This window comes from Aptenodytes patagonicus, chromosome 3 (assembly GCF_965638725.1).
Source record: "Aptenodytes patagonicus chromosome 3, bAptPat1.pri.cur, whole genome shotgun sequence".
NCBI classification, from domain to species: Eukaryota; Metazoa; Chordata; class Aves; order Sphenisciformes; family Spheniscidae; genus Aptenodytes; species Aptenodytes patagonicus.
Genome location: NC_134951.1, coordinates 43280849 through 43303733, shown reverse-complemented (window position 1 = coordinate 43303733; position 22885 = coordinate 43280849). Strand labels below are relative to the sequence as shown.

Here is a 22885-nt window from a genome sequence, read left to right as displayed (position 1 = left end):
AGCTTTTTGTTAACCTATTTTAATTCTGCATCTTGATGATCTTTTCTTTAACCTTTCTGAAAAGTAGCTGTTAGTTTCCTGGATCCCTCCTATAATTAGGACTTTGCAGTAAGCAGAAATTCCTTGTAGACTTCTGAAAAAGAGGATCTTCCAAAACCACTCCTGGGTTCTCATTTTTCCTTTACATTTTCTTACTTGTTTCTCTGACTGTGATTCCATGTTTATTTACCGTCATGTCTTTTCTTGTCTCTACTCTCACTTTGTGTCTAACCTGCCATTCACTGCTGTTACTTTCCCTTTGAAAAATAAATGTGTGGTAAGAAGTGCACAGTCTCCTTCCCTCAGTTTGGGATATGCATATACTGTCCTAGCAAAACATTTTTTGAAAGTCATAATTACTTTGGTGAAACATTTTTTGGAGTGGAAAGGGAGGAAACCCTCATTCGTAGCGAAGTGTCCAAACTTAACATGAAGAATCCCACTTGGCAAACAGGAAAAATGATCAGAGGGTTTCCAGAGGATTGTTAAAGTTTGGGAAATGTTTGCTTTTGAGCAGAGCTGTAAATGCGTTAAAGCTTGTTTGGTTTTGTTGGTTTGTTTTTTAAATATACTGGGAATGAGAGAGAGGAGTTAGTAACTACATAATACTATTTTAATGTCAAGGACAAATTAAGATAACGTTATCAGTATGAGAACAAGCCAGGCTTCAGCTGCAAGAAGTCATTAGCAGTGGTCCTACTACAAAGATTAAAAAACACAGTGGTTTTTAGGTTAATTTTAGAAGCTTAATTACAAAACTGGGCACCCGAGGATGTTCGGCTTGGCAGGAAATGATCAACAGAATTTTATCACCAAGAGAGGTAAACGTATTGAAAACTTGTAATTGGCAAGAAAGGGTAAGTTCCTTTTTAAGTTGTGTAAGTTAGATTTGTGTAAATTCTCCTAGCAGAGCTTCAAATCAAACAATTACACAAAGCATCAGTCCTGTTTAAAAACAGAACACCCTCTTGCCCCGAAACAAACACACACACACACACACACACCCCCAAAACCCCCCAAAAAATACAAAACACCCAAACCCAACACAACCTGACAGACAGCTATATGAGGCGCTCTGGAATTCGACATTGCTCCTTTTCATCTTGAAAATAGTTGTGTCTTCTGAAGGTGAATGGTGGAGTTACTGTACTCACTGTCCGTCACGTGAGTTACAAGATTTCCAGCATGTCCCCCATCTCATCCTCCACAGTGACTCAGCATACTCTGCTGTTAGAGATGCGACATTGCAGCTGGGGAAATGTGAATACAAACCCTGTTGATGAACACCTTTGCTCAGGCAAACCTTATGTTTAAGTCAGGTCTAGTGAACGAGAGATATTTTCAGCTGACCTTATTCTCAAATGCTCAACCTATTTTGCTTTCGCCATCCCATACTAGCTAAGTGTTACAAAGTTTTCTGTCTTTGTCAGAAGATTCCTTCTGAAATACTGCATTCACAAATTCTACATTAAGTCCCAAAGACTTATGTGCACTATTAATACTGCTGAGAATTTGTGTGTTAGGATGACCAGCACTAACACAAAAATACAGAAGTTAGTACTACAATAAGGTAATATGTAATTTTTCAGAATGCACCATGTATTTATAGTAGGATTTATGTCGACTTGCGCCCCTCAGGATGACTGTAAATAGTACAGTGAAAGCTGTTAACATGTATACAGAAAAATCATGGATTTAAATTTTAGATCACAGTAAAATAATGTCACATAATTTAAAATTTCCAAATGTCATTTACTGTAATATTACTTTGAACTATTCTCACTATATTTGGTCAGCATTATTGTCGTGCTTCAAAATCGCAGTGTACTCCATTCTTGTATTTATTTTAGTTCTTCGTTATCTTGGTTTTAGGGGGCTAAAGAGTGTTAAAATTAGTGTTTGGAAGTGTAGCAGTTGAGACAGGGCAACCTTATCTCTCTTCTATGCCATATTTCTCTGGCTTTTAACGAGGGGACATGTAGGGCTGAAGACTGATAACCTAAATGAAGCCCAAAGAGCTTAGCCTGGCTTCTCTGTGTATTTAATTAACTTTAATTAACTTCAAGTTAATTAAATGCCATGACTACTGTTGCTTTTTATGAGCAGAAATGGTGAGAGGGTATGTTTATTCTTAAAGATGTATGTTTAAAGTTTCAGTCTAAAAAACAAAGATCCCAAACTATAAATAGTTGTGTTCAATTTGTCCCTGGCAACTCTGGCATTTGAAAAGTTAAGTGTTTAAGAGACAAATGTCCATTTGAGATTTAAGAGAAGTAGCGGTCTGCTAGTAATAGATCATCTGGGAGTAAAAGTAAAGGGTTTCATTTTATGTACAATACTATGATTTTGGGAGAACATCATGGAATCGTGGAGCTGAGTGTCTCAGTACATCACGGGATCTTTCTTCAGACTTAGTCAGGATTTCATCTGAGTGTGACCCAGAGGAGGAAAGGAAGTCATCTTAAACAAGGATGGCGTGATCATCAGGAGAGAGTGGTACAGAAACTTAACAGTGAGCAGAGGCTATAGAAACAAATGAAAGAGAATAATAAGGGAGAAAAATGAGAGAAAGCGAGTGGACAAAAATCTACCTTTTACAAATTTTAATCACATGGTTATCGGTGAGGTTTATTGTTACTTAGCTTTTTGGTTTTCCTGTGTTATATCAGAAATAAACTACAGTAGCCTTCTAGAAGTAACTGCAGGAAACCAAGAAAATAGACTGGTTGAAATATGTACTGTGTATTTGGCTCTAGATGTCTACACAGGAAAAGTCTTAGGAAGAAGGAAAAATAAAAATTGGGTTTCGGTGATTGGGAGAGACCTATACGGGAGTTCTTAGGGAAAACATGGGTATAATTTATCTTGGCTGTCTCTTTCCATGATAAATTTTGTATTGAATTCTGATGGTTATCACCTATAGCTGCTGCAAAAGTCTGTCTTCAGGGATGCTGATGGAACCCTTTGACTTAATTTCTTTTTAATCCCTGTTTCTGTGACACCTAGTTTCTAGAAGTTTGTGGTAACGAATCCCATTGTGTTACAAGAGATGCTTATGTCAGGAAAACCAAGTGATTCTTCAGGAGATTGAAAAAGATTTTTTTGTTGTCATCCTCTCTAGTCTGAATCATGATGTTGATTATTATTAATAGCAACTCAAAATATGACATTGCTCTGTCACTGCTTTCATCTCACATGCTAAAATCAAATTCATAGAAAGGAAGCTACATGCTAGTGAAATAAGCCCACCTTTTGGCCTCAACTCTGAGGAAACGCAGAGCAATCCCTACTTTTCCTTTTCTGCTTGGCTTGGTTCTTTCTAGAAAGAGCAACTCAGAGTACATAAAATCATCTCTCAAAGCCCATCCTGAGAGGCTGCATACACCTATTCTAAGAAATAAAACCATGCAGGGGGCAGGGTCCTGCTACTGAAACTTTATCCTCTTTTTAAGTAGTTAAAATTGTCCCTGGTACAGTTTTGGCCCTTGCTACAGTGCCCTTGAGCAATTCTCAGGAAGAGTTTAAAGTTTAGCGTTGCTCAGGGACCGTTATTAGCAGGTGTTCTGAGATGTCGCCATCCTCTTTTGGAGCGTGAGAGTATGAACGTGGTCAGACAGCCAGTGGCTTCAGGGCCAGAGATGAGGCCTTTGCCGTGTTGGTTCACCAGTGTAGTTGTGCCCAGAGTGTCTTCTAGTTCACAGAGTTGGGGCTCACCTCTCTGAAGTTCAGAAAGTGCTGTTTTGTGAAATGTCAGTATTCTGCCATTGATATGCCTTTAGGGGCTTAGGGCAGAGGACAAGAAGGCTCCTTACATTGAAAAGAAGAGAGGAAATAAAGTGGAATAAAAAATAGCAGTATATCATGACATACAGAAGAGTTCTGTTATAGGGAGTAAAGGAAGATCCAAGAAGCATCAAAACTAGTATGCCACTTCTGCTCGTCTATGGAGAAGATGGCACCAGTATGGGAAAGATGTCATTATCCTGTCAAGTTGCGTTTGGCATGTGAAATGTTTCTAGAAGTAGAAATCAATTGTAACACAGTTTATCTTTTCTTACAACCTAAATGGAAATTTTTTCTAAGAAGAATCTTTTTCTCACTGAAAAATGACAAATTATTTCTTAAAAATGCATGTATTTATTTGGCCTTTAAAATTTTAATTGAGGGGTTTTATGTCCACATTTATGTCACTGGTTGTGCGTGTGCTCTGCACACATGAAATCTGGATTTTTCATATTCCTCTGAACATAAAAGGCTAATTCCTTACAGTGTTTAGTCTTAATGAGTACAGAGCTAAATCCCTGCAATGCCTGTTACTTTTCAGCTTCCTGATTTGTGTCTGTATGTAGTTGAGTTCATTATTATAATAACTGTAACTGTATGGCATTACCTCTTTCACCTGAATAGTGAATAAAAAGTTCAAATTTGGTGGGTAATTCTAGTGTAACAGAGGAAGCTGACAATAGAATAATTAACAGTCCCAGAAGTAAATACAAGTAAATCCAAATGCCTATTCATTAGAAACAATCCACAAAAGAACGTATTCATTCTCCAGTCATCTTTGAGACAGCTCCTCCTGAGAAACCTTGTTTTGAGAGACTTTTTCTTAGATCATTTTCAATAGCTATGTATAAACACTAAACTTAAGCAACTATTTTTTTCCTTAGTTAAGTAATAAAAACTAACACTGGCATAATGTAGGATCTAATTAATGCATTCTTAGCAAAGATGCTGAAAATGAGTAGTACTTTCCTTTTCCTTTCTAACCCTGGCCTTTAAATTTTTAAACTCTAGCCAAGTTTTCATGAGACCAGATTGCAATGGTAAGAATAGACTGAATGCATGAAAAAGAATAATTATTGTAATGTTTAGAAAGGAGATAGAATTTTGATTAAATTTCCTAATGCTCTGTGCATTAAATTAAGTCAAGATCAAGAATTTTTTGGTTCTCATTATGCATAACAATGCTGTAGCTATTAGATAAAATTTGTCATGGTAAACAGGTATGCTGGTAATAAATCCTGCCCACAGCCAATGTGCTCATTGAATTAATGCATGAAAAAATTTTGTTTTAAATCCCTGTAAAATATTACCATGTCTGACTTTTCCATTACAAACCTCATTTTAAAGTGAGGTAAAGCTCACAGCACATGCTGTCTCTCATTTATTAGCCTATTAACCTTATCTTAAAAATGTACTGTGAAAATTTTGAGGGCACAATTCAGAGATGCAAGCGTTTAATTGCATCTTTTCTGTTTACAAATGCACCTGGCTGCCAGTGACCCCTCTGCTCTTACTGTTGATTCTGAGGTTATTTCTCAAATGGTACCACCTCAAAATACAGATTTAAAATGCTTTTGTGACTAATAGTACCCTGGAAAATGAGGATGCCATGCATGTGTGTACTCTTGCACCCTTTCTATTATTTCTTGCGGAGGCATACCTAACAAGTCTCCAAATGTTTGTAACAGTGCTCTTACTGTGTGTTATGTTCTCAAAATCTGTATATATCACTTCATTCTATCATGGCTCAGAGGTGTCAGGTAAATGCAATACAGAGCATCTACTCCATTGTGTCTCGCTTTGCTTTCTGGTGTCACATTGGGAGAGATGCATTAAGATTGCCTGTAGCTGCGCTGCTCTTGACACCTTAATTCCAGAGCCTCTCTGCTATTTCTAAATCCCTTGCTTGAATTTGTGAGGTTACACAGCTGCTAGTGCCACTGCTTTCTCCTCCCATTTTTATAATGCAGTTTACTGGGAGCAGGGACAACTTGGCCAGGTAATTTTTTTTTTTATTCTTTAGGCTATATGGATAGAGTAGCATTACAGAATAGGGAGGGCAACAAATGGTGGGCTAGGAGAGCCTATAAGACGGAGAATCAACACAGTAAGGGAGTGATGCGGCAGAAGCTTTTGGGTCTGTGGAGATGGATCGATAGAAATGCATCTTAGCTAGTTGTCTTTTTCAAAGTCTTTCCTACCTTGTTCCCCTTTCCTGTTGATCATCTTTTATTCATAATTGAAAACCTGACTCGTATGTCTGAGCAGCAAAATTTACAAATCTCCTTACCTATTCTGTACACTTCCAAACAGATAACCTGTGTCTTCTTACCTGTTGCTCCTTGTGCTTGAGTAAAGTGCATATGCACTTATATGAAAAGTAGCATTTTTATGCATTTTTGCGTCTCTCTTTTTAAAACTCTGTTTTGCTATGATGCCTACAAAAAGTAAATTATTGCTGAAGAGTGATAACTAGTACATGCTGACCAGGATATCTTCGGTGTTTGCGTGTTCTTCATTTTATATTTTTTTGTCTAATAAGCTGCTTGTTGTTGGGGAGCATTTTTTACTGTTGTAATTAGTTTGAAGGTTAACTGTTTTACTTGCTGATTAGACTGTATGAAAAATACATGCGATTTCTTCCTTTCCCTTGCATCTCTGAGTTAGATCCTCCTTTTCCCAACCCAGAGGGCGCTATGGATTGCAGTGAGGGTGGTTTGTTTTCCACATTTGCCAAAATAAAGAATGCTTAATGGAATATTATATAAAAGCAAAGGGAGCATATTAAATTTTGTCATGTCTTGTTTTATTCCCCAAAAGTAAGTGTTTCCATACCTTAGCATGAAGCATGTCTGAGAACCTTTTTGAATGCCAGATTATCGCTAGTATAATTGTCAGGGGAAAAGGCACTAAGTGTTGCTCTTGGGAGAGAGATACGGGGACAAGTAGTTCTCCAAGAGCAGCTTTGGAAGTTGCCATGATATTAAATCCTTTATATTTTTCAGGCGTTTGGGTTCTGTAGGTTTTACTCTTACTTGCTTACTTGCTTACTTGCTTACTCTGATGTGACACTTTTTCAGCAAACCATGAAGCTTGCTACAAAAAATACAAAGTGAGACCTGAAAGTTTAAGTTGCATTGTGAATGAAAATAACCCTGAAATATTTCAAACCTTATACAATTTAGAGACTAAAGTCCACAAACAATTTTTTTGTTCTTAGAAGGTCTCTTTAAAGAGCTTTTCTCAGTATTTTTACTAAACAGTTTTTTGCCTCTCGCATTTTTAGCCTTAAAAAACCTCACTTCTTATTTGCAATATTTTTTTAACTTCTTGTTGTGCTAGGAACTGTAACATATGATTAAACAGAAAAACTGTCTCCCTCAGCTTGCAGTTTGTAACAGTCATTCCCATAGAAACTGCCAAGTGGACTTAAACCCAACTTCTGTCTCAGGCAAATATTCAGAGCTCTCAAGAATCTGGCAGTGATCACAACTGAGGTGGAAAGTGTGAAAAACTTTACAGTGGGGCAAGTTTTCCAGATGCATTATCATGTCCAATTTCCTAAGTACTGGGAATGAAGTCTAACACAGGGCTTTTTTTTGTCCAGTATATTTCAAAACAGGAGAAACTATAGGCAAAATAGAGGATGGTTGGGGGGATATCATATGGAAGCAGTGGGAGTGTGTTCAAATGTTGTCATGTCTTATTTCCCTACCTTAGTTTTAATTCCTCCTTTTCTACAATTAATCTAGTCATAATATTTCATATTTTCAGCTTTCTCCCTGTCTCGTGCCTGCCCATCTTTTTCCTGTTTCTAGGGGAAAAGAACTAAAGAAAAAAAATAATCAAAGTTAATCAGAAGGATATACCAAATCTAAAATAACTGTCTAATTCAGGATAGGTTTTATGAAGGTGAAAGCAGGACCTCTCTAATATTTTCTTTTCCGTGCCTAATATGTTTGAATAACCTGAGTGATTGTTATGGTCTAGGAGAGAATGTGAAGGCCATATTTTCATCCTTTTAAGAATATTTCTCTTATTTAAAGGAAATATGAAGAAAAATACCACTTTTGAAATGAGTATGAATTACTATTATATGCACATGCACACAGTGAACTAGATATCTTAAAGACAGGTAGTGTACTGAAGTTATAGATCTTTTACAAGTCTTCAGGAGTATAACATCTATTACAAGCAGATGCTTAATTTTTAGTTCTATCATGGTTTAGGAAAGGTAGGTGGTTCCTTTTCTAAGATAGTATTTGTGAATCAGTGCTGATTGTTACTACTTTTTTTTTCCTCTTTTCTATTTTTTAGGAGACTTTATACTTACCGTACTAGGTAGTCTTATTTAAAAAACTACGAAGTGATTTATATTCTAAAAAAATCGGTGCCACAATCTTTTCAAGTATGAAATGCCCTGAATAATGTCTTTAAGATGTAGGAATTTTCCCATGGTTCTTTAATTCACTGGAGTGATAACTCTTCATCATAAAGACAGCCCTGTAAAAACCCAGCAATAGCTGTTCTTATGAAGAGTCACTGTGAATGGCTGGTAGAAAGGAAGAGAGTGTGAGGAGAGTAGAAGCAGAAAGAGAAAATATTGACTGGACCATCTAGTATCTGTTGCAATTAAGGTAAGGATGCCTCCATACTACATGCAACAACAGCACTAGGAAAAATAATTGGAAAAAACAGAAACAGTAAAGCCCTGTGTTTGATATTTGACTTTGCAGATAGCCTAAATTCAGTGCAAAACAAATTATTTAAATTTATATTCCCCTGGGAGAACCACATGCAATCTTTTTGTGTGTAAATATCTGATGATGATGGCGAATCTGTTTTATAGTTATGGTTTATTAGAATTATGACTTTTACTTCTGTAATTAAAAATAGGAAGTTCATCTACTCCTCAGATTACTTGAAGGGAGGCAGCCAGTCTAGACAGAACATAATGCCTTTTGGTTTTAACCATGTACATCCCAGTAAAATCCCTTTATTGAGTTCTGTTTTTGCAGGCTCGAAAGGATTTGTAAGGATTATAAAGATCCTAAATGAAGCCACTGTACATGCAATCAAAGAATGAATTGGACTGAGTTGTCTGTGCTCCCAAAATAGCAGCTACTAAGCTTTCGGCGCCTAACTGGAGCTTTGTTTTCAAAAGAGAGGGCTTAGGTGTTCATCCATGGTAGATGACTGTTTCCATAAGTCTGCCTCTTTGTTGCCCAACGTCAATGGTGAGAATCATAATTCCGTCACTTCAACTGACCATAAATATTCTGCCTTATATGCATTACCTTTACACTGGTGAAGTGCACTTCTCATCTGCTTGTAGTTATAAGGTTTTATGTTTTTATCTTGAATTTGTATTCTGTTTTGAGCAATCCAAGGAGGAGAAGAGTGAGGAAGGGAGCAATGTTTGTAGTACAATCTACTTTTTCTGTTTTGATCTTATCTGTTTAGTCACAGTTTTGACAGTCCTGCTGTTTCCTTCTAGTTATGTTTGCTAATAAAAAAAAAAAGTGTGGAGCTATATTTGTATGTTCTGTTAGGCCTTGATGTTTATGCATGGGCTACAAACTTCTTTTCTTTGTTTATTCATACGTATTTGAATTTATTTTCAGTGATTTTTTTTTTTTTAAAAGGAAATACAAATAATTTAATACATGTCTTAAGCAGTCTTTTTAATAGGTCTGATTCCCCAAACCATTTTTGTTCCGCAGTAAATCAAAGCGATATTCCATTGTATAAGCTGACAACATATAAATAGTAATTATGTTCCTGCAGCACATTGGTTGAATTGTTACAATTGAAACAATATTTCACACGCTGTACCTCACTGATGCCAAGATAAATTTTAGAAACCATTTTGAAACTGCTAAATTCCTTGCCATTAGCATATCTGTTTTGAATATTTGAATGATAAAAGTTAGAACAAACAGATTTTAAAATGTATTTTCAGATTATAATGGTAGTCTTGCCTTTTGCCTCTTAGAAATGAAAATCTTAAGAGTCATAATTCTATGAAATTTTTCATTTCTCTAATACTTTACTTTTAATCCTGTTTTAAAAAGAAAACTTCATCGGAAATGAAAAAAAACCTTTTAGGTCATTGAGTATAGTAATAATTTTCTTTGGAGAATGAAACAGCACCTTCAGATTGTTTTTATATAAAAGCTATGTGTATCAAAAAAATAGCAGCATCTATAAAACCGTGGTCAGAAGAAATACATGCCAGACCATTAATATAAAATGCAGAATATTAGACTGCATGGTCTTCAGAAGATGGAAGAACTAATAATGGGCTTTCGCTGGAAATGCAGATGTCAGCTGTGGGTGCCTTGAATTGTCAATAATAATGTTAAACACAGGGTAGAATATCAGCCTAAGCTTATTCTTTATTCTTCTCTCAAAATCATTAAAGCTAAGACAGTTGTGACATATGTTCCGCTATGGCTCAATAAGTGAAGACGTGCATGGAACGTATATGTGTGTATGTGCTGAATTATTCATGTCTAAGTTACAGCTTTGGGGAAGCAAATGGAGCGCGCTTTGCTGGCAGGTAGGCTTCGAACCATATCTCATGGAGAAAGAGAATAAATATTCTCTGTTTATCCTGGCCCAAGCTAGTTATCAGCTGTGTACACAGGCCTAGGCATTATTTTTCTTTTTACTATAGCTGCATATAGCTGCATTAGGAAAAAGCCGGATAAATATCAAATTCTAAGAGAAAGTACTGTAATGGGATTTATCACCTACATACCCCATTTTGTTACCTGTACTGCATCCATCTCAGTAAAGGACTTTCCATGTAAGGCTCACCAAATTTACTGAGCTGTAGCCACAGGGTCAAACTTAGAGGCAGGGGAAGGGAGACTTAAACTTGGAGGGTGATGGTACCTCCTCAGGGGTACCTTTCTCCTTGCAGAGAGAGAGGGGACTGAGGCAGGGTGTGCAGCAGAAATCCCATTATCCTCTTATACCCCTCTCAGCAATTCCTGCCATCTTCCTGTATTTAATGACCTGGGATTTGAGTTACTCACCAGCCCTTGTAGCCGTATCGGCATGAGACTTTAACATGGATGTCTCTGTGAACCGGGTGGAGGGCAGGAGCTACAGCAGGGGAACAGCCTGATGCTTGACCAAATTCAGTCTCTCAGCACCCATTTGGAGGAATGTTATTGGGACTGTGATTTTTTTTTTTTTCTTTTAGCTCCTTCTAGCAAATAAATTGCCTTCCCCCACTCCCTCAAGACAATGGATATTAAATGAGCTGCAGACCCTGTTTTTTAGTATTTTTAAACATGTATCTCTTTTGTGGTACATTAGGTTCTTATGTGACTTATTGTATATAGGTTCTGTTGGGAAGTTAATTTGAAATACTGTAAGTTTAAATTTAGACGTGTTCAGTTCTGGGTGGATTTCAAAGCTCTGTAGAAATCTCATTTTACGTTTTGAGGATGTGTGCAGGATTGAGTTTAAAATCAAAACAATATTTTAAGTGTCACATCTATTGCAAGCCCACTTCATGCTGTGACCTCTTAGTGCAATGCACAAAGTTTCAACAGGTGAAGGGAATTCAGCTGCTCAAGGAAGAGGTGTTGATTCAACAGATGACTCCTCTCTTGAGGCTTGTCTAAATGATATTTTGCTTCAGGATACATTTTAATTACTATGAGGGGGAAGTGTAACTTTCTAGCATAGGTAGGAAACACATGCTACTTGTTAATTTTGTTTTGCCCTTTGCTAACAAACTTATTTTAGGTTAAAAATGTCTAGAGCAGAAATTATCATCTAATGCGCTCCAGTAAATGCTGTTAGGCAGTGGTGACCCTCATCCTTCTCAGACAAGTAAAAACTTACATATTGAAATAAAATCTCAATGCTTAAATCTGAATGCTTAAATTAATAAAACATCTATATTGCCTAAAAACATACTAGTATTTGTTGCCTGGGTTTAGATTATACATGCATCAATGTCTTGTTTTTGGACAACTTTTAAATGTGTGCTTTATATATTAAATAATCTCTTCCTGTTTTTGTCAAGGTCTGCGAATTATTTATTGCAGCCTACGTTACCCTCCTACTTATTTGCTAAAAGCTAGGATTTTACCACTTGAAGGTTTTGGATCTGTCTGGGGTAAACACATTGTATATTAGCAACATTTTTGTAATTATGGCAAGTGTCTAATAGCAAAGAAAAAGCCCTCCTCCTCCAATATTGCTTTTATTCAGTATGTCCTTGATTTAAATTCGATGTTATGTTATTTTTTTATTGCTAATGTCCTGTGCTTTTGGGAGGATGAAATATTCCTTAACTTCTTAGTTTACTTGGCTGATGAAGTAGTTGCTCGGCAGCATTATCTGTGTTTTCCCATCTCATATAATCTTATGGCAGCCTAGCTCTGACCTTTATATGATGGAACCTAGTGGTAATATACCCTTCTGCTTAACAAGCTTTGAAATAAAAATATATGATTGGCAGAGCTGCAGGAAATAATTAGTTCCAAGTAGATGTGAGAAGTGAAAGGATTATTTAAAGGAAAAGAAAGTGATTCAGCTGGTTTATGGTGCATATGAAGTTGTCTTAGCTTTTAATTTAACTATTAAGGGAATTAAATAAATTTAAGTCACTATATGAAAGCATTTTTGAATGAATCATTGTAAAGAAGCTCTCTAAATAACTTTACTGCTTATTGGAAGCTCAAATATTTGAAACGTTAATTAATTTGCTCTTACAGACCTACTCATAAAATGTGGCTGAGTGGAAAGGCTCCTGTAGGGAAGACAGCATGTGTACTAGGTCTTGCTGAAACTTACCTAGAGAACAGTTTATGGTGGTGTTCTTTGAAGTAATAAAAAATGTGTATATATGCATTTATATATACACATATATGTGTATATATATATATGCATTTCCCAGGAAAGAAATCTTCGATCAGTTCTTTGGTCAGTTGTTACAGAGGTCAAGATGTGTTTTCTATGTTTTAATTAGATATACAAACCAGGACAAGCTCAATCGCTGTATGGATGAGTCCTCAAGTATGCTGTACGTGGGGGAAGAAAGAAAGAAAAAGAAAGAACAATTCTCCAGAATTTTGTGTACGGCCCTTAAAAATCTGTAGATCACGCAGCCGTGTTCTGCAATGAATGAATAAAGAGTGAGCCACTCTCCTGCCTCTCAGATTTTCCCATACCCTAATCTTCCATTCATTTGAATGGGTCTTTACTAATAGCACCTCCATATATGAAAGGAAAGCAATGGTGAAGGCAAAGTTAACAGCCACATAGGCTTTCTTCTTCTTCACAAGCATGGATCAATGACCAGAGATTAGGAGACATTTCACCCATGTTGTCACTGGCTTTGTGCAGAATGTACTTCCCCTCCAAGTGATGGTGACTGTGCTGCCTCTCCTCGTATAGATTGAAGCCGAGTCCTGTAAGAAAATGGTTGTGAATTACATGTGGTATGGGAGCAATGCATAGTTCTTAAAGCTGTTGCAATGAACAATTGGAGGACTTTTTGATAGAGATCTAGTAAGGAACTAATGCTAGGAAAGAAATATAAGAGAAACTTAATTCCCCTTTGGGAGCATGAAATGCAGAAGTTCTGGTGAAAGCCAGGATGAGTTTGGAAAGAACTTGATTAAACTCACGTTGGTCTAAAATTGGCATTCTATTTTTCTCCTAATGAAGGTATCTGTTCAGATACTACTCGTTCTGTCTCTTACCTTTGTATGCCTCGTCAGGACGTCATTTTGCCATTTATTTCCTTAGCATTCTTTCAGATTGACCAGTTCTGATTCTCTTTGATGCACGTTAGAGCAGGGCTTTTTTCCTTTTAGATTCTGTTTCCATTTCTCTTCTAGATGTGTTTAGTACAGGAAATAGCTGGTTGCTGGTTCTCCTGCTCATCTGTACCGCTGCCATTGATGATTAGAGTCCCATGTCTTCCCAGTTTCCTGTGCTCGTTGCTTTCAACTTTTGAAAAATTCTGGTTTTGAAGCCAAAGCTCTGTGAGGTTATTCTCTGTGGACGGTGAAAGGGACGGTTTTTCAAAAATTTTTTTTTGTGTGAATGGGGTGGCAAAATGAGGGATGATCTCATGTCAGCAACTTCCAATGCTGTATCGTGCTTGTAACAATGTAAATCTGAGTTTTGTGCCTTATTGCCGTGAAAGTGGTATGTCTGATTAAAACTAACTTTAGAATTGTCGTGGTTTAACTTCAGTCGGCAACTAAGCACCACGCAGCCGCTCGCTCACTCCCCCCCACCCGGTGGGATGGGGGAGAGAATTGGAAGAGCACAAGGGAGAAAAACTCGTGGGTTGAGATAAAAACAGTTTAATAATTGAAATAAAATGATAATAATAATAATAATACACAAAGCAAGTGATGCACAGTACAATTGCTCACCACCCGCCGACCGATGCCCAGCCAGTCCCCGAGCAGCGGCCCCCCCAGCCAGCTTTCCCCAGTTTATGTACTGAGCATGACGTCACATGGTATGGAATGTTTTTTTGGCCAGTTTGGCTGTGCCCCCTCCCAGCTTCTTGTGCACCTTCAGCCTTCTCAGTCGGTAGAACATGGGAAGCTGAAAAGTCCTTGACTAGTGTAAGCATTACCTAGCAACAACTAAAACATCGGTGTGTTATCAACTTTGTTCTCATCCTAAATCCAAAACACTGTACCAGCTACTAGAAAAGAAATTAACTCTATCCCTGCCGAAACCAGGACAAGAATTTATAAGTTACCAGTTGCTTATTTTCTCTTAGTGATATCCACAGTGTGTTCTCCTTGCTATCCAATGCTCAAAATATAATAAACTCCATTACAAGCAATTATTAATCTGACAAATGCGCATTTTGAACGCTCATACTGATCTGGTGCAGTACACCAAATGTATAAAGAGCAATGTAAGGCTGCTGTTTTATTTCAGATCTTGAAAGGTCAGAGTACAGTACTGAGACTTAGGGAAGGGCTTTTACTACTTTTTTGTGACCGAGCCGTCACGTATATTGCAGGTTTTTCCAGCCACTGTTTATTGGCACACTTTCCAACTGCAGCTGTATTTTTCTCTTTTCTGTGACAGAAAAGAGAACATTTATGTAATTAATGCTTCTTTCAAGGCATCAATATAGTACATTTAAAGCAACAAGTTTGCTTAACTGTGTGAATCGCATTGTTGCGTTGTCATTAGAAGTATAATGAACAAAATGAGCTACATGACTTCAGAGGAAAACTATGTGCAAAAGTATGTAGCTGCTATATCCAAAGCTATAATTAGGGAATATTTAAATTATTTTGCTTAACTTTAAAGGTATTTAGGTATTTAACTCATATATGCTTGAATACGTATTGCAGGTTTTTATCTTTCTATGAACTTTGACTTGATTAAACCTCTCACAGCCTGAGACAAATTCTTGAAAACCAAGTATTTGGCAAAAACATGTAGTGATTTGGTAATATTTTCATGTATCTGTATGATTCAAAATCCTGTGTAAGGAAAACTTAGACTGTTCAAATAATTTGGTAAGTGTTTGGTTTTAATACTGGTTTTTGTAACTTGGCAGGGACAGCCTGTTGGAGACTGTGATTTTAATGTTCGACTTGCATGTATAGAGAAAGAGATTATATTTCCACGACATGAAAAGATCAAGAATGGTCTTATCGACAAAGCACAGGAACCATTCAGTGTTCGAAACAAACCATTTTTCGACATCTACACTTCAAGAAAGGTAAACCTGATTTCATTTATTTATCTTGTGGCGCTGAAGGCAGCAAAGCAGTGTTGGGTATAGGTTTTCCCTCAGCTTTTTTAGCTTCCAGTGAGTTCCTCTGCTAACTGAGTGTTCAGCAATGCTTGGGGGGGCAATTGGCAGTTTGGGATACTCTGAAAAGTGGTTTTAGGCTACCTATTCCTTCTGAATTACTATTTTCCCATATTTAAAACCTGTACTTTGGCAAAACCTAATTCTTTAGTTTCATATGTTGAGTGATGATACAGAAGTTAATAGGTTTAGGTCTGAAATGTCTCTGAGCTCAAGGGAATGTCCGAGAGCTATGTTGTTTACACTGTCCTCTATTGTAGGTAAGAATATAATGTTCTTTTTACTTCCAGTCCCCATTTGGCCATAGTATAAGAATCATGAGTTGGGCTTGAACTCCCACTTCATGTTCAGCAGTGATTACTAAGAGCCCATTCTAGTTAACGTCTCCACATTTTACTTATTAAAATACTGCCCTAGGTCTTCTGAAGTAATGCATATGACTTGCAAATACATGTATGAGTTCCTATCTTTCACTGTGCACTTTTTTCTTCAGTATAGACATATCCTAACATTCTGTAAAATACTTTTATTCTCTTCTGTGAATTAAATGGCTCCTGGATAATACTTTCTTCTAGAGAAACCTGTTTTTCTCAGCACTGCCGTTAGAAGTAGTCCCGTGTCTCATCAACACAGAGCAATGAACATAAAATTGTTGGCTTCCATTTGCTTTTGTCATTGCCTTGATCCTGTAAGCAGGTAATGAATCTCTCCCCAAGAGGAGCAGTAATGGTATTTTGGCTAACCAAGAGTGGCTGAAAAGTAAATAAAGAGATAAGGCGTAAGCAGGACTTTCAAAAAAACCTGGGAGAGAGTAGCAGTCTTTGGAAAGTTTAAGTCACGAACAATTCTCTGAGAAGTTCGTGTGGATAAAGCACTATAAATGTTTTGATCTCTTCTCTGTATTTATATTGTTGCATTTTTGGGTTGTCTATTTAAGATCAACATCGTAAATTTGAAGTAAATTTTTCATGGGGGGAAAAATGTGTCCTGTTTGTCTAGGACACATAATTTTGAACTTGAAATTAAAAGAAACTAGAAGAAAAGGACACGTCTTATAAATTTATATGTTAGAAATCATTTTTAGTTTCTTGAAGTGTTCTGCAGTTCCAGGTTATTTAGCCTAATTTAAAAATCACAGGAAGAACATGATTGGAAGCATTTTTAGAAAAATTTCTGGGTAAAACACATCTGTAAACAAATCTCATGCTAGTTAAGTCTAATTGCCAGCACATGGCTATTGAAATGATCCTCTGCTTCCCAAAACCTGGGAGATTAAAATTATCCTCAAAGGCTTTCTTTTTCCTGTCTAAAGGAGATTTATGAATTGTCCATGTACATTCCAATGTATTGGATTTTAACAATTCTGACTGCGGCACTTTTTAAAGTCAGCAATGAAATGATGCTATTTACTGGTCTTTCTCTGCCTTTCTCAAAGCTCTGAGCATAAACTCTTTAAGACATTGACTGTCTTACTACCCAGCAGTAAAGCATCAAATAGGTTGGTGAGGAACAAAAATTATACATGGCTAGAATTTGTTTCATAATAGACTTATAATTGCTTTTGATACTAATGCTTGGACAATATTTCTTTATTTTGTCCTTGTCTTTGCCACCAGGTTTGATTAACTTGTGAGTTATGGAATGAAGCAGGTTATCTGGCCAATTTTCTTCATTTTTGTGAAGAATATGTCTGTATGCAGCAGTTGGAGATACACGCAGAGAGCAGGAGGTGTAGAGTTACTGGCAGTGCAGAGCGAATAGCCAGTGTTATTTTTCTCTTATTTTAATCATTTCAAACATTTATGATTTATCTACTTTGTGCATGTATTAGATCAAATTGGTAGGAAAATAAAGCAAGAGTAATATCCTGGGTTTTATCAAACTACATGTTTTGAGAGATTATTTTTTTAACTTGCCCTCTTTTTGTCAGTTAGCTTTCCCCGCAGTTAGAGTGAGTAGAAGTCAGTGGCTGGTTTGCACTAGTTATATAAGCACATTTTCTTTCTCTGAGGGTTCCTTTTCCTCTGAGAGTTTTGCTGCTTTTTTATGAGCGATGAATATACCCTTAGAACAGATACAGTCATGACTTACGCAGTTTGAGGGAGCAGGGCTTCTGCAAGTGTGAAGCATGGCTATCTCTCTGGTTTTTGTTACATATCTCAAGCTTTTAAAAAACAGTATTTGATGATATCAGTAAGTCTGCAGTACCAGGTAAAACTTTAAGGACATTGCAACCTGTATTTGAGGTTATTATGTTGCAGATGCAGTTCAGTCAACAAATTCTCACCCTAATGTGTTATCACCACCTTAAAAACAACTTTGAGATAAGAGTATCTATATGCTTTTAATTCATTGGGGTGTGGGGGTTTGGTGTGGAGTATTTGGGTTTGGTGTGGGTTTTTTGGTGTTTTTTGGGGGGGTGTTTGGTTTTGGGGTGGTTTTTTTTAAGTGGCAATCAGGGCAGACTCTAAAGCTTTCTACATTTTGGGTTTGAAGCAACCATAGGTTTTAAAATTTTCTTTTTGCACAACGTATGTTATAGGTTTTAAACAATCCTTGTCCTTATTTAAAGTCACTGTTATCTAGTGAAACATGTTCATTATACTACTGTTATAACAGAAAACTTCTAATGAGGCTTTAAATCTGATCATTGTTTTCAATAAGTAAGAAGTTTTATGTCAGTGTTTAAGAATTGTTTGTATGTCCTATCATAACTGTAAGAAGTTTTAGGTAGTACTGCCAGTATTGATGCGGAGTTTTATCTAAGCCAATATTGGTAAATGTTTAAGGGAAATCATTATAGAATCAAAAAATATTTCAAATATTTATCTGCTAAGAAGAATAGTATTCATAAAAATATATTCTCAAAAGAATAATATTTAGGCTAAGAATTATTGTTGCTCTTATTTACCTCAAAGATACATGTTTTGTTTCATTACTTCTGTGAACTTGATGAGTGTGACTCCTCCTAACACTTCCTTAGGATAATGAAACTTTGTGACCAGAATTTTTCATTATTATATGGTCAGAATAGACTATTGTTTTGAAGCATTGCCCTATTCTGAAAGAGGACTATTTAAAAATACTATTGCTTTGCCAAAAGATCTTTTTCCTATGTTTATTCAGTCATCTCTGCAACTATAGCAACAAATGTACTCACAGCGATTAATACTTCATCAGTATAGCTGAAAGAGCAAGCTGGGTTTCTTTTGCATCAATGACAGATGTCTTAGGGTTTACCAACTGCGTGCAGCACAGCAAGGTCTGCAGAGAGACAAGGAATTCCTTCTAGCTTCTAAGTCTGCTCATATTCATATTGACTCAGCATATCCATCAATCCATCTCCAGAGATGGTGGCATCTGAATGGATGCTAAAGGAATGACAAATGGGACCTGCTTAGGTAGATCTTTTCCTTATGTTTAATTAGCTGTTTTTCTTGTTCTTCTCCAAGAACAGCGGGATCCTTTCATCTTTAGAAAGAATCTAACAGGATCCTTCCTTTCTTGACTAGAGGTCCTTAAAGATTTACACCCTTGAGTGGTCTCAGAAAAGCTGTCCGTTTTCTTGAGCGTGGGTTTCTTCCCTACGTCCAGTTCTTGTATTTCACTGACAGAAGATGTAGCTTCTCAGGTCACCCCCAAGACTTGTTATTTACAAAGAAAGATCAATAGCTGTCTTTGGCCACCGATAAGGTGGATCTCCGATTGCACCAACATATTCAAGACTGAAAAAGTGGAAAACCCGTACCACTGGTCAGAATGTGTTTCATCAAAATTCTTGGATGTGTCTTGGAGGTTTTTTTGAAGCGTAGCTGGGTTTTGCTTAGTGTCAAGAAAAGAATCAAGTGTACTTCTGAATTACCACAGCTGGAACCACACATCACATCTTATTTTTCTTTTGAGAAACTTCAATTTTTGAAATATGTTCCCAGGACGCAGTTTGAACCTCACAAAAGTAAGTATTGTAGACCTCTCCCTTCACAGCCTCCCTCCGTCATTCCTTTCTATGACCGGAGTTAAGACATAGTGTTCCAAACTGAAAGCCGTCGGCTATTCTTATTAACAATAGCACATATCAGTAAATGTGTGTTAGCTTGAGTGGATTGTAGGAAGATTACTCAAAAAGGCCAGGAGTCTCAGCGCTATATTTAATAGCAGAGTAAGTGGCTAAAACTTTTAATTATACCAGGAAAAACGAATGTTGTCCACATAGGTTTAGTTATTTTCAGTGAAAATGTGGAATTACTTGAAACAGCAGTAAACTTTATACTGTGTTATACCATAAGTCCAATAATGAAATTGTTCTTAGAGTTATGGGTTTGGGACTTCAATACCAGAGTTAGAGTCCTGGCTGTTTTTTTTCTAATCTGAAAATCAATTTATTGTGAAATGATATGCACTTTTAAAGTGCAATTACAAAGTACGGCAGCATTTATAGTTGTGCCTTGACATTTGTTGTTGGTACTAGATTTTGGAAATAAGGGCTATATTTTTACAATGTTATATCTTTATAATGTTGTCTTGAACATTATTTTAAGATGTTTTGATGGACTTTTGTTTGTTTTTTGTAAGACTGAGTTTTGGTGGTAAAAGGAAGAAAAGAAAGGGACAGTCAGCTGGGAACAGGTTGTATATTCTTGGAATCTCTAAAAATGTTACCTTGTTGAACTTTGATATTGATGGAGAAAGCATCTGCCTCTATAATCAAAGAATCATTAAACACAGTTTACTCTTTTAGTGTTAGCTGGGAACACACGTACCCTGTGAGCGATTTTGCCTTTTAATGTAACTTCTAAATTCTTTTAGAAAGATATTTTTAAGCAATGTTGAATCTTTGCTGTTTGTCATTACACTTGCATGATCGGTTGCTTTTGTTGCATAGCTTGCTTTCTTTTCATTTATTAATGTGCATCAGAATTCAAGGAGATGACATGGTCAAATCTGCCAGCTCTCCCATCCATCATGTAAGGATAGCAGCAGTCCGTGGAAGAAGCTGAGTTTTAGGCTCCCTTGATGCAAGAGTATTAAAGACCAGTGAAGTTAATGCTTTATAAGCTGCATGTTCTTAGCCTTTGAGCCTTATTAGCCTTTTATTTATACAAATATTTTAGGATTTTCAACAAGGACATTATCTTCATTATATTAAACAGGAAGGACAGGTACACAGAAATAATTAAACTCTTGGAAATTATACAAGTCTTGGCTTTCATTGCCTAAACCAACCCACAGTTCTTTTGCAAGGCTTTTTTGTGTGGACAGTCCCAGCCTGGATGTCATCACTAAAGCCTATTGTCTAGTGAAAATGCTGTCTAGCAGGAGTAGGAAAAAAGTTCTTTTCTGTGCAGTCCCTGGTCCCGTGGAGAATTGTGCCCATTGCTCTCAATGGAACAATAGGGCTAAAGGTTAAACAATGATACAGGTCAAATGAACAACCTTTTTCAAATGCTAGCACGCTGTATGTGAATGACTTGTCAGTTCTTAGACTATTATCTGGTTTTAAAATGACAGCTTGTCCTAGAGGGATTAGAATGAAGGTGAGTAATCTCTGCTAGAAGATTAAATGGTCTAGGATCTTCTTGAAAGTTTTCAGTCAAATCTGTGAACTGACAGATGCCTTATTTTGTTCTCCTGGTTTATTTGACATTTGGATTTTTATGTGGACCTCTGATGATGAAGCAGATTGTGTAAGTATATGACTTGCTGATGTTGGTGTGAAGTATTTTGCAGGCAACTGGGGCAGTTGTAAGCTAGTATTTGCATGGTCTGAAAAAATGAACCCTGTTAAAAGGCAGAATATGTGGACATAGCTCTTCCATGTCTGCCAAGAGAGCTGTTAACCCAAAACTGACTGTAAGTGACCACAAAGCCCTGTCTTATGTCGCCAGGTAGCCTACAGGCGAAAATGTGGAGAAGGTTTGCAGTCATGGGACAGAAGATGAAAGAATTCAGTGGCAGCAATGGCAGCAGCAGAAGTGTCAAATAATCTCTGTCTATCTATTGGAGATTTTGAATTCTGCATCTCAGTGGAGGGGGAATGTTACCATCTGGAGGGTTTTTAATGCCAAAAAGACTTGTTTCCTCTGTTTTTATTTTTGTTTTTACCTTCTATGCCTTAAGGAGTAGCTTAATCGGCCCACCTTTCAATCCTGCATTTCCTGACCCAGAGTTGGCAGTCACTCTTTGGTGTCTGGCCTACACCATAGTCCTCACTCCATCTGTTCTGTTCCAGGTTTTTGGCCTGTTTATCAACTCATCTCCTTTTAATTATCTTCTAACCCATCTCCCCTCTACCATTTTGTTGCTGTTTGCTTTTATTTCTTTACTTTGTATATTTCTTCCTCGCTTTGTCCTATTCCATCTCCCCAAAAATGGAAAGTCAAATGTTGTAAAAGCAGTATTGCCTTATTCTACCCTTAGATGCTTTTGTGCTGGTGGTTATCTTCACTCAAATCTTCTTTTTGGAGTGCTTTTCTTCCTGTAAATGCAAATAATGGTTGACCTGAGGAACCTAGTAAACAAGTAGTGAATAAGAAGCTGGAAGGATGTTACCTTATGCTTATATTAGAATTTGAAATCTTCACTTGGCAGCTGTCCTGTATCCTGGCATGTAGTACTTCAGCCTGATTTTTCAAAATGATTCTACCATGTGAATTTTAAAGGTAAGGACAGCCAACCAGACCAAGTGGAAGCTTTGAAAATTGTACTATGAGATAGATGACCAAACTGTGGCTCTTGAGCTGAATGTAGGTTACTACCACTTAAGATTCAGTGCTTGAACTGGAGCTATTTCATGCAACCGGATGCAGCACTGGAATGACATGGATACCATTAGGTAAACATAATTTCTGGCAGTGGGAGGATGAGGGTAGCAAGGACTTTGTAGGCCAGGGCTGGTATGGTCTCCAGCTGCCTCTGGGTGTTCCTTTGCTTTCTGTGGGGCAGGGAGGCTGCAGTTATTTGGTTAGATTCGGTTTACACCAAAAGATTTTCCCTCGTGCTGGGGAAAAAAATGACTCGGCTATGGCTAACCTTTCAGCCTCCTTGCTCTGGTGGAGTCACTTGAGGAGACCTGTTCGTGAACAAGAATCTGTGCTCATTTCCTAGAGTTAACAAAAGAGGATTAGGCTACTTGCTTTTGATTATTATTATTTGTGATGTTGAAGGTCAAGTATAATATTTCAGCACAATATAATTTTGGTTAGGGAAAAAGGGAGATAGTTTTTTGCTTTTGGT

At 37.0% G+C, this 22885-nt stretch overlaps 1 protein-coding gene across 3 annotated transcripts in view; it reads left to right on the top strand.

Moving 5' to 3' along the window:
• RNGTT (RNA guanylyltransferase and 5'-phosphatase) overlaps positions 1–22885 on the top strand; it is a 191278-nt gene that overhangs the window by 61961 nt on the left and 106432 nt on the right. For all 3 annotated transcript variants that reach the window (XM_076333211.1, XM_076333210.1, XM_076333212.1), the window contains exon 11: positions 15395–15559. In XM_076333211.1, the coding sequence (XP_076189326.1) occupies positions 15395–15559 (165 nt within the window). The remainder of the gene's footprint in view (positions 1–15394; positions 15560–22885) is intronic.